The sequence below is a fragment of the Scaptodrosophila lebanonensis genome, unplaced genomic scaffold (genome assembly GCF_003285725.1).
Source record: "Scaptodrosophila lebanonensis strain 11010-0011.00,11010-0021.00 unplaced genomic scaffold, SlebRS2 tig00000085-arrow-pilon, whole genome shotgun sequence".
Taxonomy (NCBI): Eukaryota; Metazoa; Arthropoda; class Insecta; order Diptera; family Drosophilidae; genus Scaptodrosophila; species Scaptodrosophila lebanonensis.
Genome location: NW_022060564.1, coordinates 2,991,812 through 3,008,669, shown reverse-complemented (window position 1 = coordinate 3,008,669; position 16,858 = coordinate 2,991,812). Strand labels below are relative to the sequence as shown.

At 38.6% G+C, this 16,858-nt stretch overlaps 1 protein-coding gene across 1 annotated transcript; it reads left to right on the top strand.

Annotated features, from left to right (window-relative positions):
• Positions 1 to 1,080: 1,080 nt before the first annotated feature.
• Positions 1,081 to 14,431, top strand: LOC115626273 (chaoptin). Its single transcript, XM_030521595.1, has 4 exons — positions 1,081 to 1,214; positions 7,787 to 7,897; positions 8,404 to 11,683; positions 13,054 to 14,431. The coding sequence occupies exons 1-4, from the start codon at positions 1,102 to 1,104 to the stop codon at positions 13,225 to 13,227; spliced, it is 3,678 nt and encodes a 1,225-aa protein (XP_030377455.1). The 5' UTR covers positions 1,081 to 1,101; the 3' UTR covers positions 13,228 to 14,431.
• Positions 14,432 to 16,858: the final 2,427 nt, after the last annotated feature.

Genomic DNA, 16,858 nt, shown 5'->3' with positions numbered 1-16,858 from the left:
TTATGAGTATTAAAAATCAAACGATTCTCATGTTCTATATTGGATGGTATGGGTAATTGTTGGTGGCAACATTTCCTATTCTTTATTTGTACATAAGAGGCGATTTAAAACGATTTAAAACGACCATAACACAGACCCCATTTCGTATTCCCTTCGTTTTCAGAAAGGGAGCATCGTACTTGAATTGTTACTGTTTTATGGAAAGTGCTCATCAGTTTTAGATTATTTCAGAAATAATATCTAATAAAAAAAACTGCGGGCAGTGCTTGCTGAAAAATATATATGGCTTTAACTTTCTGTTAAATCGACCTATCATAAACTTGGCATAGGAACATATAATCACTAACTAAAAGTATTTTCAGAATTTCAAATGTAAATTCCAAGAAATACCGGTGTTATGGAAAATCGTTGATTTCAGAGGAGAGGAGGAGCGAGGGACATTCGAATTCACAAAAAATATATATATATTGTGGCCGTCCTTCTCTAAGATTCTCATACCAAGTACCTATGTGCCGGCAAACCAAGGTTTTAGATTTTCGAAGTTTTGATAAATTAAATTAAATTAAATTTAATAAACATTTTGGCCGCCCTCCTCTGCGATTCTCATACCAAATACCTTAGTGAAGACAAACTGGGACTTAAACAGTGAAATTTCTGATAATTAAAATTAAATTTAAAAAATAATGTTGCCGCCCTCCTCTGCGATTCTCATACAGAGTACCTAAGTGAAGGCAAACTGGGGTTTAAATAGTGAAATTTCTGATAAATTAAATTGAATAAATAAATATTGTGGCAGCCCACCTCTGCGATTCTCATAGCAAGTACCTAAGTGAAACCAGAAAACCAATTTTCCAATAATTTTTTTAATTTTTGTTTATTTTTTTAATTTTTAATAAATACATTCTTACATCATGAAGTGTTGGTCAATATTCCGACTTACCCTTTGTGTCAAATGTTATTTATTTATTTAAAATAGTTTTATGATGAACATTAAGAATTGAAATGGAAATAATTATAATCTCAACTTTTATTGCTACATTGAACCATTATCCCATTATTTCTCCCGCAGAGTTCATACACAGCAGCGTGCGTTATATCGAGATGTCGAACACACATCTGCAGAGCGTCGATGATGAGACTTTTCAGGGGCTGCGTCTGAAGACACTGAAGCTAATCGATAATGAATTGCAGGACATATCGGAACGCAGCTTTAGGTAAGTTGCCAGAAAATGACCCACACGTGTGTGTGTGTGTGTGTGTCTTTTAATATATAGTACAAGTATGTGTAGCTGAACAAAAAGAGTGCTGAGCCATGATGCACTATTTCTCGAAAAACATACTACAATGATGAGTTGGCAGATTTGCCTATTTATGCTGTGGCGCGCACACGATGTGCCCAAAATATCAAATAAAATAAAGAACAGCAGGCTGTGGAAAAAAGAGTAATGAAAACCCTTTAGCGGCAGTTATTCACATATGCATGTGTGTAGTGTTTTGTATATTTTACAACATAAAGGTGCAAGTTGTAAAAACGGCGTAAAATTAAGTTGAACAAAAATGTACGGCTAAAAAAAGAGGGTAAAAAAGAAAAAACGCGGCCATGTTGAGTTGCGAACAAGTGACTGAATGGTTTATACACAGAGCCCTGTTCAGATGATCAAACAAGTTTCGCAAATTGTCAGGTAGAAGTTGGTTTGTTGAGGTCGCTTAAGATCTAAGACAGTTAGCAGTTTCTATTATTCTGATCCTACAAGAAACAGAATTGTATCGATTGAGCCGTTCATTTTGTAAGCATCTTGTCTGAACACTTGCTTTAGAGAGCAACTGGAATCCTTGCACTTTCTTTAGGTGTTTTCAGTTTAAAAATGTGAGGGAAAACTAATAAATAGTCGTCAGCTTTCAAACTGTTACTAGAGTGGTTTTTGATTTAGTAAATGACATTGAAACTTCTTTATATAATTATACTTTGAATTTATATCAATTATATGTTGGATAAAATATGAGCTTATGAGAATATGAACCAAGTTTGCTGATATAGTCATCGAACTGATCCAGAATATACTTCTACATACTTTATAGGGACTTTTTCTATGCTTTTTTCTATTCATTTATTTTTATCGCCGTTATCTTTTCTATATTTATGTTACTGTTATTATTTCAATAACTTACATTAATGTGTTTAAAAAAAAAAAATTACAATAAACTTAAAACAAATGATGAGGTTATTAAAAACTAAACACCTGAGAAGTCTGTTAGGTTTTCTTCTGTGTATAAAAGTTGTTTAATAAAATGGTTTTCGATCAATACATTTTCCGTAACGAAGAAGTTCGAATTTCAAGCTACATTGTAGAATTAAGAAAGGGATTTAAATGCCCAAAAAAAAAAACTAATCTTTTATTGAACAAGATGGAAATTGTTTTTCATATCGATCCAGCAGAACTAATAAGTTTAATTGTGTGGAACCAAAAAAAAAAGTTGTCCAAAAATTAAAAGTTAAAATAGAAATTGAATAAATTGGCAGCTATGGTTAACAAGAGGGAGACTTCAGGCTGCAAGCTTTTGGCATTCCATGTCGTGTGTGAACAGGGCTAAGGATACGTGGTTGCTTGTGGCCATAGTTGGAGGCACTCAGGCATAAAATGCAGGCAGGAAATGCAAACTCACACGGTGGCGCCGCACTGTGCGGCACACGCCAAACAACAAGGCAAAAAAGGAAAACTTTCAAGAGCTATTTGTTTGAGTGTAAATAATCACAAAAAGGAGAAAAACGCAGAAGCGAGTGAAATGCGGAACGAGCAGAGTGTAAAAGCATATGTGTGTGTGTGTGTGCGAGTGTGTTAGTGTGTGTGGCGCGTACTATATTTGTGTGCAATACAGTGGGCATATTTTGCCAGTGCTTAACGTGAAATGTAACTGTGCTTGTGTGTGTGTGTGTGTGTGTGTGTGTGTGCACACATATATATCTTTATATGTGTGTGCGCGTACGTGCGTGTGCTTGGCAGCCCAGCGCTCGACCGCATTTGGCGGCTGCATGAAATGAAACGCGAAAATTTTTTAACGAGCACAAAGGCCGCCCAATGCCACCTCCCCTCTCCCCTCCTCTCCCACCGCTCTTCAGCAACTTCCCTAGCCCCATTGCCTTATACGCCGCACGTTTGCAAAGTTAAATGGACGCCTGTTAACGGTTTGTTCTCCAAAAGTTAACAGACACGCGCAGACATGCAGATATTCATCCCGAAGACATACGCGTGACAATTACTTTAGTAAGCTTCACGCATTATTATAAAAATCAAATTAGAAGTTTGCAAAACGCGAAAATGTTTTATTACACGCACCTTTCCAAAGGTTGTAAGTCTCAATTGTAAGCCCTTGTTGTAATGAAAAAATTAGTATTATACTTGTAGAACGATGGTTTTATTGAAATTAAAATCAGTTTTACATTAAATAAAATTAATTTGTTATTACATATGTAATGATAAATCTATTTTTCTTACGATAAACTAAAATTAAGTATACGCAGATAAACACTCAACACATAACATTGATTTTCTTTTTTTCTTTTTTGCGGCTTTAAAATATAATTAGGATTGGTGTTTTAAAATATTTTAGATAAGTTTTTAGCCTGTTAACATTTGTCGGCCATGGATCAGTTACGTATTTCCCTGAGCCGTACTGTAATTTGAGGAAATACTCTTTAGCTTTTGCATTTCCAGCAATTGTTTTAAAACTCTTTTCAGCCAGAACGCTTGCCTTAAGACAGCTAGCTCGTCATTAACACGGCGTTTCAGAACTTAAATCAAACTAATTAATGTGCATAAGCTGGCAAATGTGTCTAAATGTGCCTTCTGCCACCAAGCAAGGGTACCTGCTCTCTACTGTTGGCTCCTTGTGCCGCCAGCCGCATCCTTGCAGCGTATCCATCAGCTCCTGCTGCTGCTCCTGCTCCTGCCCTTTGATCTCGTGCATTGGCATGACGACAAAAGTGCCGCGATGACGACGAGTAGATGATGATGTTGCCGCCGCCTTCTTCGACTTTTAAACGCAAAGTTTGCTCAACAGTTTAGAAGTAGGGAAGAAAATATTTTACTTTGGCGGGCTCCACTTCATATAAACATTACAAATGTGCCTTAAAGTAAAAAGTTCGCATATGGTGTTGGAAACTTTTAATTTATTTTTTTTCAACTGAGGAAATATGAAGCACGGTATACATGCCTAACACGAAATGGAACTCAATTAAGTAAATCGTAGTTTATATAACTTTAAGTGTCATGAGCATTTAAAATTTCTTTTGGTTTTTGTCAGAGTTTTAAATCAAATGGATTATAATTTCTTTAAGAAAACTTTATTGTCTAAGTAATTTGGTTAAATAAGAGTAATATTCTGAAGCCTACCACCAAACAAGAAATGTGCAAAAAATATGATATACTTTGTTAATTTATTAAATAACAAATGTCGTCACAAAGAGAGGAAATTATTAAGGAAGGAGACATGTAACTTCATGCTTCTAATTAATTCATCAAGTCTTCTTTGGTGATGAAGCACGCAAAGAAAAATTTGATCCACAAATGGGGTAGTTAAATAATAGCTTACCAGCTAATGCATAAGAACTACATTGAGCTGAGCGTCGGATCTTCTTTCGGCGGCTATCTGGGCTAACAAATTGAGCCAGGGATAACATTTTCTTTTGTTGCAAGATGAAAATAGTAATCACAATTATACAGGAGTTTTTTTTATTCAGCTGTGCTTATAAATGTTCAACTCCAGTTAATAAAGTTGCTGACATGAGTATAATTGCTTTGCATTGTCTGTCTGGCATATGCACGAAATTCCATAAATATTTAAATGTATTACAACATATTTAAATTAATAATTTACTTGCAGTGCGCCAAATTTGATGCGAACTTGTGTTCCGACCCGTCTGTACCTTTTTTTTCACCGTTAGGCTTGTGTGACGTTCGTTGCGTGTGCATTTATAAGTGCCGTTAAATGCGCATATTGCGTTATGTTATGTACATTAAGCTTTCCATGTGCACGCACAAACATGCATGTCGACACACATACATATATGTATATTTATACAAATATGTATTCAAAACCAGGGCTGCAAATTTCATTGCTTAATAAAATTGTTTTCTATAGACGGTGGAGCAACGGAATTGTGTAATGGATGATAATAAATAAAAAAGGAGCTTCCAATGTTCTTTGGCAGTTGTTTTTAAATCTATAGCGGAGGCTAGCCTAGCCTGAAAAAAGTACAACAACAGTGCTGTAAAAATTATTTTGAATTGTCACTTGCAAGCCTCGTATGTATAATGGCTGTGGCTCTGATCGAAACAACAAAGCGAGATCGAACTAAACGTGTGTGGGTGAAGGGCAACAGCTTCTGAGAGCACTGAGCAAGAGAGCAAGAGAGCGCTGCTAATTAACATTGCGTTAATGAGAGCCAGAAAGCGCTGTAGACGCAGCGATCTTACGGTATGTTATTTTACAGCGCTGTATTACTACAAGTAGCAGTAACAGTAAAGGGGTATAAATTTCCGTTATGTAACAAGCAATACAAATTCTCTCTCTCTCTCTCTCTATAAGAACACACCTGAACATCTGAGTCCACTTGCGCATTACTTTAATACAATTACGCGAGTATACTACTAAATCCAACTTTTTTATGAAACTCTATAAATTGTGAATATGTTGCTAAGAACCTTCCACGGAATTTGAATTCGTCACGTACTATCGATATAATCGGCTGTATTGGAGGTTCATAGCATAGATAAATATTGGAAATTAGAAAATATGGATTGCTTTTCTATAAATAGCTGAAATGGTTAATTACAATCAGCCTGAAATCTATTTATTTCTTTGTAAACGTCAATAACCACATTTCACGATGGGTCACCAATTAATAGAGAATGGTGTAAATATCTATGACGAGATGTTTTGTAAAACCGCTAATGACTTTACCAGCTTCTTAAACCGGCAATGCTTAAAGGGGTTCATATAATATTTACTTTAAATATCATTTAAGAGCTGCTTTACAAAACTAGTTCGGTAGTGATATGGGATGCCATCCCTGTTTAAATCGTCACATAAGTTGAGGTTTCGTGGCATATTTACTTGGAACCTTTTGATGACAAATAAACACACACGCAGGCACCGCACCGCACGCAACTTGAAGTGGCGACCACAAGGAAAAACAACAACAACGCCAACAACAACATCAGCAGTAACAACAACAACCGGCAACTGGTAAACGACAAGCAACCACTGAATGAGTCGAACCACGCACAAAATGGAGCCACAAAAATTCGGTTTGCTTTTGCGTTTGATTCTTCGACGCGACTACAGCAACAACAGCAGCAACAACAACAACAACAACAGCGGCAACAACAACAACAGCAAAAGTAGTGCCTACAACAACACAAGCAGTGGTCATGTGTTGAGCTGCTTGTTTGGAAAACCTCGTGGTTTTCATAATTGAGGTCGTTGTTGTATGCGCATGTTTGTGCAAGTGTGTGTGACGTGCGTATGTGTGACTATTAATGGGTTAGTAGTCGAAAGCTGGGGAGGGTGCGAAAATAGGGTCGGACGAGGGGTAGTAGTAGTGGGGTCCGACTACCGACTACAGACTACAGACTACCTGACAGCCAACTGTTTGTTAAAGTGGACGTTTGGGTTCACAGGTCGACATCGGTGCGTTAATTAAGTTTAAATATTTGTTTTCCAACTTCAGGTTGTGTGTGTGTGTGTGTGTGTGTGTGCGAGCGACTGGGTGTGTGTGTCTGCGTGTGCGTGTGGATATGTCAAAAGGCAGGCAGCACATCAATTTGTAAGTGGTGGGCCGTCTGCAAGATTTTTGGGATGAGCTAGAACAGGTGGCAGGGGCAGCTGCCATTAAGAGCAATTTATTAAAGGCCGAAAATAAGTTGAACGGACAGTTCGTGTCACTAGCTGGGCAGCGCATAAAAATACATTAATGGCTACCTTTGACTCATTTTCAAAATTGTATGTTCTTTATAAAGCAGATAAGATTTCTGATTTGCAACGTTGCGTATGAGTAATGTAGCCTTTAAAGTCGAGTGGTCTGCTAATGGCCTTATTCGAATTGTTTAACAAGTCGAAGTTTTGTGAATTACTTTTTAATAATATTTCAATAACATTTCAATAACATTTCAATAAGATTCAAATAACATTTCAATAGCATTTCAATAACATTTCAAGTAACATTTCAATAACACTTCAGTAATAGTTCTAGTTTTGACTAGGAATTGCTGTTATTTCTAATTGTATTATTTAACTAATTTTTTGTTTGTCAATATATTTGTTATTTAAACTTATGCGTACCTGTTCCGCTTTGTACTTAGTATTGTACGTGTGATTTTATTTTGAAACAAGGTTTTAAAATACACAAAAAATAGTTTGGAATTGTCTATATACATTTAATTCTAAAAACATGTTGAAATTGTCCTAAAACTTAGTTAATATTAAGCAATTAAAATGGGCGATTATAATAGTTAGTTGCAAACAAATGGCATTTGCAGGCGTAGCTCAGAAAAGTGATAACCAGAACAGCATTTTGCAAATCACTATACTGCTAATTTGTTTGTGTGGATAAACAATTGTAACCAACTTTAATGTGGAATTCAGAAACTTGAACATTAGATAAAATTAAAATGAAAATACTGCATTTGTTTGCCAGCTACCACAGCCGATTCAGTTAAACAAAACTATTTAGAAGCTTAATCATATCATTATCCTAATAAACATATGCTTCTTTGTTCTCTTACAGTACGATGACGCACTCTCTGATGACTTTAGATATATCGGGGAACAAGATGCAGCAACTGCCGCTAGAGGCAATGCAAAAGTTACACTCACTCACACGCCTGGTGGCGCAACGGTAAGTAGATCCCAAGCATCCATTATCTAAGCAAGATTTCTAAATTTCAATGCTATAATTTAGTTAATAAGTGTAAAGTAGAAATAAAGCAAAAGCGTTTCATCAAGTTTAGTAAATGCAAGTATTTATTAAAGTTTATGAAGAAATGTAAATAAATAATATTGTAAAAGGGGACTCGAATAAAAAAAAATCATGATATATTTAATGTTATAGCATTCCAAGTACAAAAAAATACATTGTTTAATTTAATTGATTAATGATTTAAAATTATCATACATCTGCCCAGTACATAAAGCTTTTTAAATATGTGGGACCGAGGGTGGAGTTTTATATTTAAAATTTAAAAGAAAAATTAAAGGAATATTTTTAAATAGTCGACAAAAAAGAATATAGAAAGGATTTAGAGGAATATTTTTCAGAATATATAACTTATTACTTATTTAGGAATTGATTTTGTGGCAACGAATTGTGCCACCCTAATAATATATCCCTTCTTTATTGAACAGCAATCACATAACGACTTTGGATGGCAATTGGGAGGCCCAGCACGATACGCTGCGATCCTTGCATCTGTCTGGTAACGACATACACGAGGTAGCGCCAGGAAATGGTCAGGAGCTGCTGGCCCACAGCGACAATAGCTCGCATCCCTCCAGCCTGGCGGCGGTGCAGACGCGCGTGGATACGAATAATGTGGTTCATATGCCAACACATAGCTCGGGATACAGTGGAGATCGCTACAATTCGCGACCCTTTGAGCAGCTGCAGAAGCTGCTGTGGCTGGACCTTTCCAATAATCGCATTTATCATGTGGTTGCCAACTATTTGCCACGCTCGTTGGTCACCATGGATTTGTCCAGTAATCTGCTGACGCAGTTCCCCCATCAGCTGTTCGAGCACCTATCGGAGCTGCGAATTGTGAGTCTGAGGGATAATCTAATACGCAGCGTCCAGTGGAAGGATCTGCAAGTGCGGCCAGTGCGAATAAATCTGGAGAAGCTGGATCTGGGACAGAATAGCATTGAGGCACTGGACTCGGATTACTTTCAGCAGAACTACTCCGATGTGCATATACGCGCCCTCAACCTAGAGCAGAACTTTATAGGAGAGCTGCCTGCAGCCGTTTTTAAAGCCACTGGCATTGCTCACCTAGTGCTGGCCTTCAATGCCATAGAGCGAGTGCATCCGGAGGCCTTTGAGGGTCTAACCGATAGCCTGGAGTACTTGGATTTGGAGCGTAATCGTCTGAGCACGGTGCCAGTGGCCATTGCTTCGCTGCATCGTCTGAAGTACCTCTATCTGACCTCCAATGAGATTAGCCAGCTGACCAATCTGCCCACCTATACGGAGAACTTGCGTGTCCTCAGCCTGAGTGGCAATAACTTCAGCATGATTCCTGTGCTGGGTCTAAAGAACTACACGCAGCTGTCGTATCTGAACATGGGCTACAATTCCATTACAGATATACCCGAGGGCATATTTACGGTGGACAACTGGGGCGCCAATTTGCAGACCATTCTACTGCGCAACAATAAGATCACACATCTGCATCTGGGCTCGTTCGCAGGACTGGAGCAGATACAGGAGATCAGTTTGAGCTTTAATGACATCACCATACACCATCCTCAGGTGTTTGAGAATGTTTCGCACACTCTGAAGATACTGGAACTATCCTTTGCAGTGTTCCCTGCACGCAGTCTGGAGTCTCTGGACCCTTTGGAGGCCCTGCTGCCGCTCTCGCAGCTCATTTGGCTGGGTCTGGACAACAATAATTTGAAGAGTGTGTCCAACGAGTCGTTCGCTCAGATGCGCGAACTCAGTTACATCAATCTGAGCTTCAATCAGTTGAAGTCGCTGCCCCAGGGCCTCTTTCTGCCCGATGCGCACAGTCATCTGGTGGAGATAGATCTCTCCTACAATGCGCTGGAGCAACTGAAGCCGCAAACATTTCACAATCTCGGAGATCTGCAGACTTTGAATCTGCAATCGAATCGTTTGCGCAGCATCTCCAGACATGCCTTCCACAATCTGGAGTTTCTGCGCTACATCGATCTCTCGCACAATCGACTGAACAACATCTCGCATGCTGCTTTTACGGTGCTGCCCAATTTGGCGGCCTTGGATCTCATGCACAATAACCTGTGTACGGTGTCCTTGAAGTCCTTTCATTATGTCTCGAATGCGACGACACCGTTGCGCCTGAATCTCAGTCACAATCACATTGCGAGCTTCGACGATGAGCTGAGCAGCTATATGTACATCTATCATCTGGATGTTAGTCACAACCATATAGCCAAGTCGGATTGCTTTCAAAATCTGGCCAATACACTGCGCTTCCTAAACTTGGCGCACAATACCCTCGGTTCGTTGCCAAATCATGCTTTTGGTGATTTGGAATTTCTCGAAATTCTCAACCTGGCTCACAATAATTTGAGCTCGTTGCGTCGCCGTAGCTTCCAGGGCTTGAATAGCTTGCAGGAACTGGATCTGAGCCACAACCAGCTGGATCAGCTGCAGGTGGAGCAGTTTTCGAATTTGAGGAAGCTGCGCATCTTGCGCATCGGCTCGAATAAGCTGAGAGCGTTGCCGCGTGAGGTGTTCATGAACACCCGCCTGGAGTTCCTAGACATAGCCGATAATCAGTTGACTGTGTGGCCCGTTCCTGCCTTCACCGATGTGGGCTTCACACTGCGCTCCATTCAAATGTCGGGCAACTTGTTGGAGTACCTCGACGCCTCCATGTTCGTCAACTCGCAGTTCCTCTATGACATTAGTTTGGCGCACAATCGCATTACCATACTGCCCGACAACACCTTCAGCTTCCTCAACAATCTCACCAACCTGGACCTGTCCGAGAATCCACTCGTCACCACAAACCTACGCGAAGTCTTCGTGCACACGCCTCGTTTGCGGAAACTCAGTCTTCATCACATGGGTCTCTATGTGCTGCCGCCCCTCAAGCTACCGCTGCTCTCCTACCTGGATGTGAGTGGCAACTACTTGCAGGAGCTATCCCCACTCGGCTCATTGCGTCATCTCCGTTATGTGAATGTCTCGCATAATAAGCTGATTAATGCCAGCTGCGCCGTCGAGCACTTGCCGCCTTCCGTGAGAGTTCTGGACCTGGCGCACAATCCATTGCGTCGCATTACGCTGCACGATCTGGTCGGTCTGCGGCATCTGGACGAACTAAATCTGCTGGATGTGAAGGTCGGCAATCCGCAGGCATTCTCCAAGCTGCGCTCGCTGAGGAAACTACATGCCAGCTCGCACTCGAACCTGGGGGAGCTGGTGGCGCGCCTGCCGGGTCTGCAGCAGCTGCGCGTGCATTGCCTGGAGCCGAACATCGGACCCCAGTTGCTGGCCAAGCTGGCCAATAACACTAAGCTGCAATTGGTGGAGCTCTATGGCAGCAATGTTCAAACCATATCGCCCCACGTATTTACGGGGCTGGCGCGAAATCATCGCCTAAAAGTGAAAATTTCCCACACACGCATCTCCGATCTGCCGCCGGGCATATTCTATGCTCTGCGCGAGGTGCCTCATCTGTCCATCGATATCTCGCATAATCGGATCAACGCGCTCGCCGCCGACAGCTTCTACCCGAACAAGAGCTACTGGGATACGGTTGGCACGCGCAGCATCATGGGTGGCCTAATCACGGCCCATAATCCCTTGGAATGTGAGTGTGGACTAGTCTGGTTCGGTCATTGGCTGAGGCGCTGGCTGCGCGAGTCGGCCCAAATCAAGGTCATACAGAAGGACGATATGAAGCGCATGGTGCAGGTGAGTCCAAAGATTCCCCTTCCTCTGGCGAGCCCTCTCTTTTCTACGTTGCTTTAAAATCTATTCTTGATTTTGTTTTCTTCTCAATAAAAAGTTACCCCTATCGTTCGCCGATATGCGCGTAAGCTTTATTACTTTTATCTACAGTTGAATTACACTTTTGAAAAATACCTTTGCAATGAGGCTTTTGTTTTAACAACCATGGACATTACAGCGAAATTAAAGATGTTATTATTTAAATTATTAATTGTAAAACAACAGAAAGCGGGATACGAATGCTGGGGAGCAACAAAACTGGACTTGTGGCAGAGACTTTGTCTTGTTTCGCCAAAATTAACAAAAACCAAGCCAATTTCGGGTGTCCCGACTTTGAAATACTCTGTACATATGTGTGGAATAATTGTGCGTGCCTATGCGTGTTTGGGTGTGTCTGTGTATCCTTCGTGTGCCTGTTCAAAGCAGCAACAACCACAACAGCTGCGGGCAGTGCTCGGGCAAAACAAACAGACTAATCATCACCAACTGGAAGTATTTGCACAATTTGAGTTCGAAATTCCAAGAAATACAGGAGTTACGGAAAATTAATTGCAGTCAAGAGGGGGGAGGGAGGAATATTCTAAAATACACATTTTCTGCGTATTTACATAAGGCATCTGGGACTCCAATTTGGTACTTAATTGAAGGCAAACTGGGATTTAAATTTTCGAATTTTTAATAAATTAAATTACATTTAATAAACATTTTGGCCGCCCTTCTCTGCGATTCTCACACTAAGTACCTAAGTGAAGGCAAACTGGCATTTAAATAGTGAAATTTCTGATAAATTAAATTAAATTTAATAATATTATGGCCGCCCTTCTCTGCGATTATCATACCAAGTACCTAAGTGAAGGCAAACTGGGATTTAAACTTTCGAATTTTTATTAAATTAAATTACATTTAATAAACATTTTGGCCGCCCTTCTCTGCGATTCTCACACTAAGTACCTAAGTGAAGGCAAACTGGCATTTAAATAGTGCAATTTCTGATAAATTAAATTAAATTTAATAATATTATGGCCGCCCTTCTCTGCGATTCTCATACCAAGTACCTAAGTGAAGGCAAACTGGGATTTAAACTTTCGAATTTTTAATAAATTAAATTAAATTTAATAAACATTTTGACCGCCCTCCTCTGCGATTCTCACACTAAGTACCTAAGTGAAGGCAAACTGGCATTTAAATAGTGAAATTTCTGATAAATTAAATTAAAAAGTTGTTGCAAAGATATTTAAGCTTCGGCATGCCGAGGAACATGTTTAGTTCTTGGTTTTCATTTAGGCAATGCAATTATTATTGTTCTAATTTCTCGCTCTGAATCATTTTTGCAGCGCGCTCGTGCTAATACCTGCCACGATACCACAACGGGCCGGCATCTGCCGATACTGGAAATCTTTCCCGAGGATCTGCTGTGCCAGGCCAGTGCACTGAGCAGCTCCGGCCAGCGAGTGTTTCTGCTCTCCTTTGCGGCGCTCATATTGCCGATCTTCAGCATGTCCCTTTGATAATGACTGACGGCGTCCAGCATGAGAACGGGAGTCTGCCTTTAGTTCTGCCAATTGTAAGTTCCGTTACGACTTTAACTCCGTTGGACGTTAGCTAAGCCGTCGCTGGTCAAGTCATCTCCTGGCAATATGTGTATGATATGTGTATATATATGTACTAACACTAACTACTAACATTAATACTAAACTTAGTGAATGGCCATACCTAACAGGACCATTTTTTTGGCAGGCTAGACTGGGGCGAGAGTGGGCTTAAGAGGACTTGGAATAAATAATACCATCATTGCATTTATTTAAAGTATTAATACAACTTTAGACCGATTCAGATTTATATTAAGTAAAAGTTGTTGCCGTTTTATAATTTCTGAAGTGCGAGAGTTGGAAGTTTCTGGAAATAAAAGATTCGAAATGAATGCCAAGAAGTGAAAGGCATGTGCTTGATATATGCAGATATCATGGAATTTATTTCGAAATCCAAAAAACTTAGAGTCAATCAATCAATCAACAATGTCCGCCTTTGAATAAAACATAGAGATCGGATTTCTACGGCTAGTACGTGTTCTGTTCGAGAGAAGATGTCATATAGAAACAGTTACTTAACAAAGTTATGTTCCAAGAATTATTAGGCCCATTATCTTGTTGTATGTCCAAGTCCACTCTCCTACAACGTAAGTTTTAGAAAACAATTCCACTTGACGGCATCTGCCGTCTTTAGCAGAGAAGGCATTATCTCCAATCAGGGAGACAAACCAAAGCTTATCGAAACGAAATCAAGATGCAGCGCCAAGATATTGAAAATGTGAAAACTGCATTAAGGAACTTTAAGTTCCGCATTAATTCGATTCGATTCGATTAGAATTGATTTGAATTGGTTTGTTTGTTTGATGTAAGCCAACATAAAGGGTAATTAATGAAATTGATTACAGAAACAAAAACAAACACACACACATCAGCGAACATGAAATGATTCCTACTAACTCACACACACACTCATTCGCAACAACAGACACACACACACACACCCTAAAACACTTAGAAAAGTAGTCAATGATCACTGCACACAGATACACACACACACACACACACACATGAAAGATAAATGGAAGAACTAGCCAATAAGTAAGTTGTTAATAATAGTTTACGAATATTTTTAAAAGCTGAAACAATTTTACATACGACTATATGTACGTATGAGAAAAGATACTTTAGCCAGGCCAATAAGTATATAATAAATACTTATATATATGAAAATAGATACATATATAAACAACCTATGAGTAACAATTACATATAATGGTTTTTTATCAACGTAGCGCGGCAAGAGTCGCATGCACAACTACTAAAAAAACAAAAACAAAAAAACAGAAAGAAATAAAAACAAAGTTTTAAAGGTTATGGAGGCGACGTTATTGCGACCCGGGAGGCGTGAAGTGGGCGCGGTCAATTTTTAATCATATGACACATACATAAGTACATATCAGTTCGGCAAATAAATAAAATTTGAATTAAAAAATGAACGAGTAAAACAAAAAACAAACAGAGGCAAAATCGTTTATAAACAATTAAACACACATACTACCAAAAAAAAAGGAAAAGGAAAAGAAAACAAAATAAATTAATATATATGTATATGTGAATTCCATTTTTTATTGTTTTTTGTTACAACAATGACAATCGTGATACTAATTGTAGTTGTTTACACGACGAAATATGCAAAATAATGCACACACACACACACAAGTATAATAAATAAACTTTTGAAATGAAATAAACGAAACGAAACGAATTATGAATGCGGCCACCAAACAAAAGTCCATTGGATGCTAGGGTTGGTTCGAGCCCATTCATTTGACGTGGCCCGCATACGAAATGTTGCTATTTCCTCCCCCACATCCCCCCTGAGAACTCTGTGCATTTAAACCAATAATATTTGTATATAGTAGAGCGACGAAATGCATTTTGGTTGTTTTTATCAATTATGCCAAAAATAGACGGCGCCATAAAGACACACAAAGCAACACAAAAGAGCAAAATACCAGACAGCAAACAAAAAAAAAAAAAGAAAAAAAAACGGCAACAGCAAATGTAGTGAACAAAAATAATATTAAAAAACAAGAAAATGATATTAATAATATGAAATTGATTATGAAATAAATGATAATAAAAAAACTCTAGAAATATTAACAACAATGATTTTCCTGCTCTTTTAATTGAATTGATTTGGTGTTGGCATAACTCTTTACATTTTGTTTTTGTGTATTGGAATTTGTTTGTGGTGGCGTGTCAAATGATTTAATCAATCAATAAATTGAAAAATAGGCAATAATGGAATGTCATTAAATGGACGAGAGATGACACGTACTAGAATATATACACATGCTCGTATATAGCCAATTCATGGTGTAAACTGATTTATTAACAACTTATTAATTTTCTGCAACTAATTTTAGAATCATACTGAAACAAACTAGCTTATATTCATTGCAAAGAAGAATTCAACAATTTGCAAGTATTTCTTATTAATTCAAATTTATTTTTCTATATTTATCAAAAGTTCAAGACGAAATCGATTTCAACACAAATATGAAATGCTGCATGTGCAAGAAACTATTTCTTACTTAGTTGAACTTAAAATAGAATGCAGTCTAAAAAGGAATCAGCAGTATGCCTTTTTAAACAATCGCGTAAAAAGCTGGCTGAGCGTCTAAGCTAAACAGAACTTAGCCGAGTATTCGAGCGGGATATGGTCTCCTGTTTATGCCTTGAGAAAAACAAGAAAAAAAGGGGAAAAAGGGAAAAAAGGTACACAAGGTTTGTGCAAACTACATGCTTTGTGGAAGGTAGAAGCATATTCATAAGGTATATATATTCCTAATCAGCATGATGAGGGAAATCGATCTAGATATGTACATCTGTCCAGCCGTCTGTCTGTCTGAATGCCTGGATTTCGTAAACGGTTGAGTCCAAATTTACCGAACTTGGTATGTAGACCTACTTTATTCCCAGAAAACACGCGTTAATTTTATTCTTTTCAGAATTTCAAAGCTATATAGTATAAGCCAAACATTGCACACGAAATTAATATACTCTCCTCGCTTAAAACACTATACTTTTGTTTAAAATTTCATTCAAATCGGTAAGTTCTAAGAAAAGTTATTAGCGAAATAATTTTACTACAGTAGTGCGCCCACAAATTCCTTAATTGTGTTTCTGCGGCAGGCTTCTCTCATAGTCGTGCTTCCAAATGGTTTCTCATTTTACAAATGACTCCATTTAAGATGAATTTTAAAAATAGATTACTAATTTGTTGCTTAGATTTCATTGCTAAGCTAAGCATTCGTAAATAAATGTCATTTAGCAAGCTTACTTACGTGATAATTGTGCAACAAAGGGCCAGATGTTGATTCGCAGGCCTAAGTGTAAATTTTTGTGGCAGTTTTTTTTTTTTTTGGATATGTAAGAGCAATAGCCACTACTAACCCTTCAAAGTGAAACCTAGGCTCTTCATAAACTGATTAAGCATAGTTGAGATAATCAAGTTATAGGACATTCACTTCATTTTTTCATGCTGCCCATTTTGTTTTGATTTATGAAATCTCTCCCATAAATTCATCAACAGCGATTGCCGTTA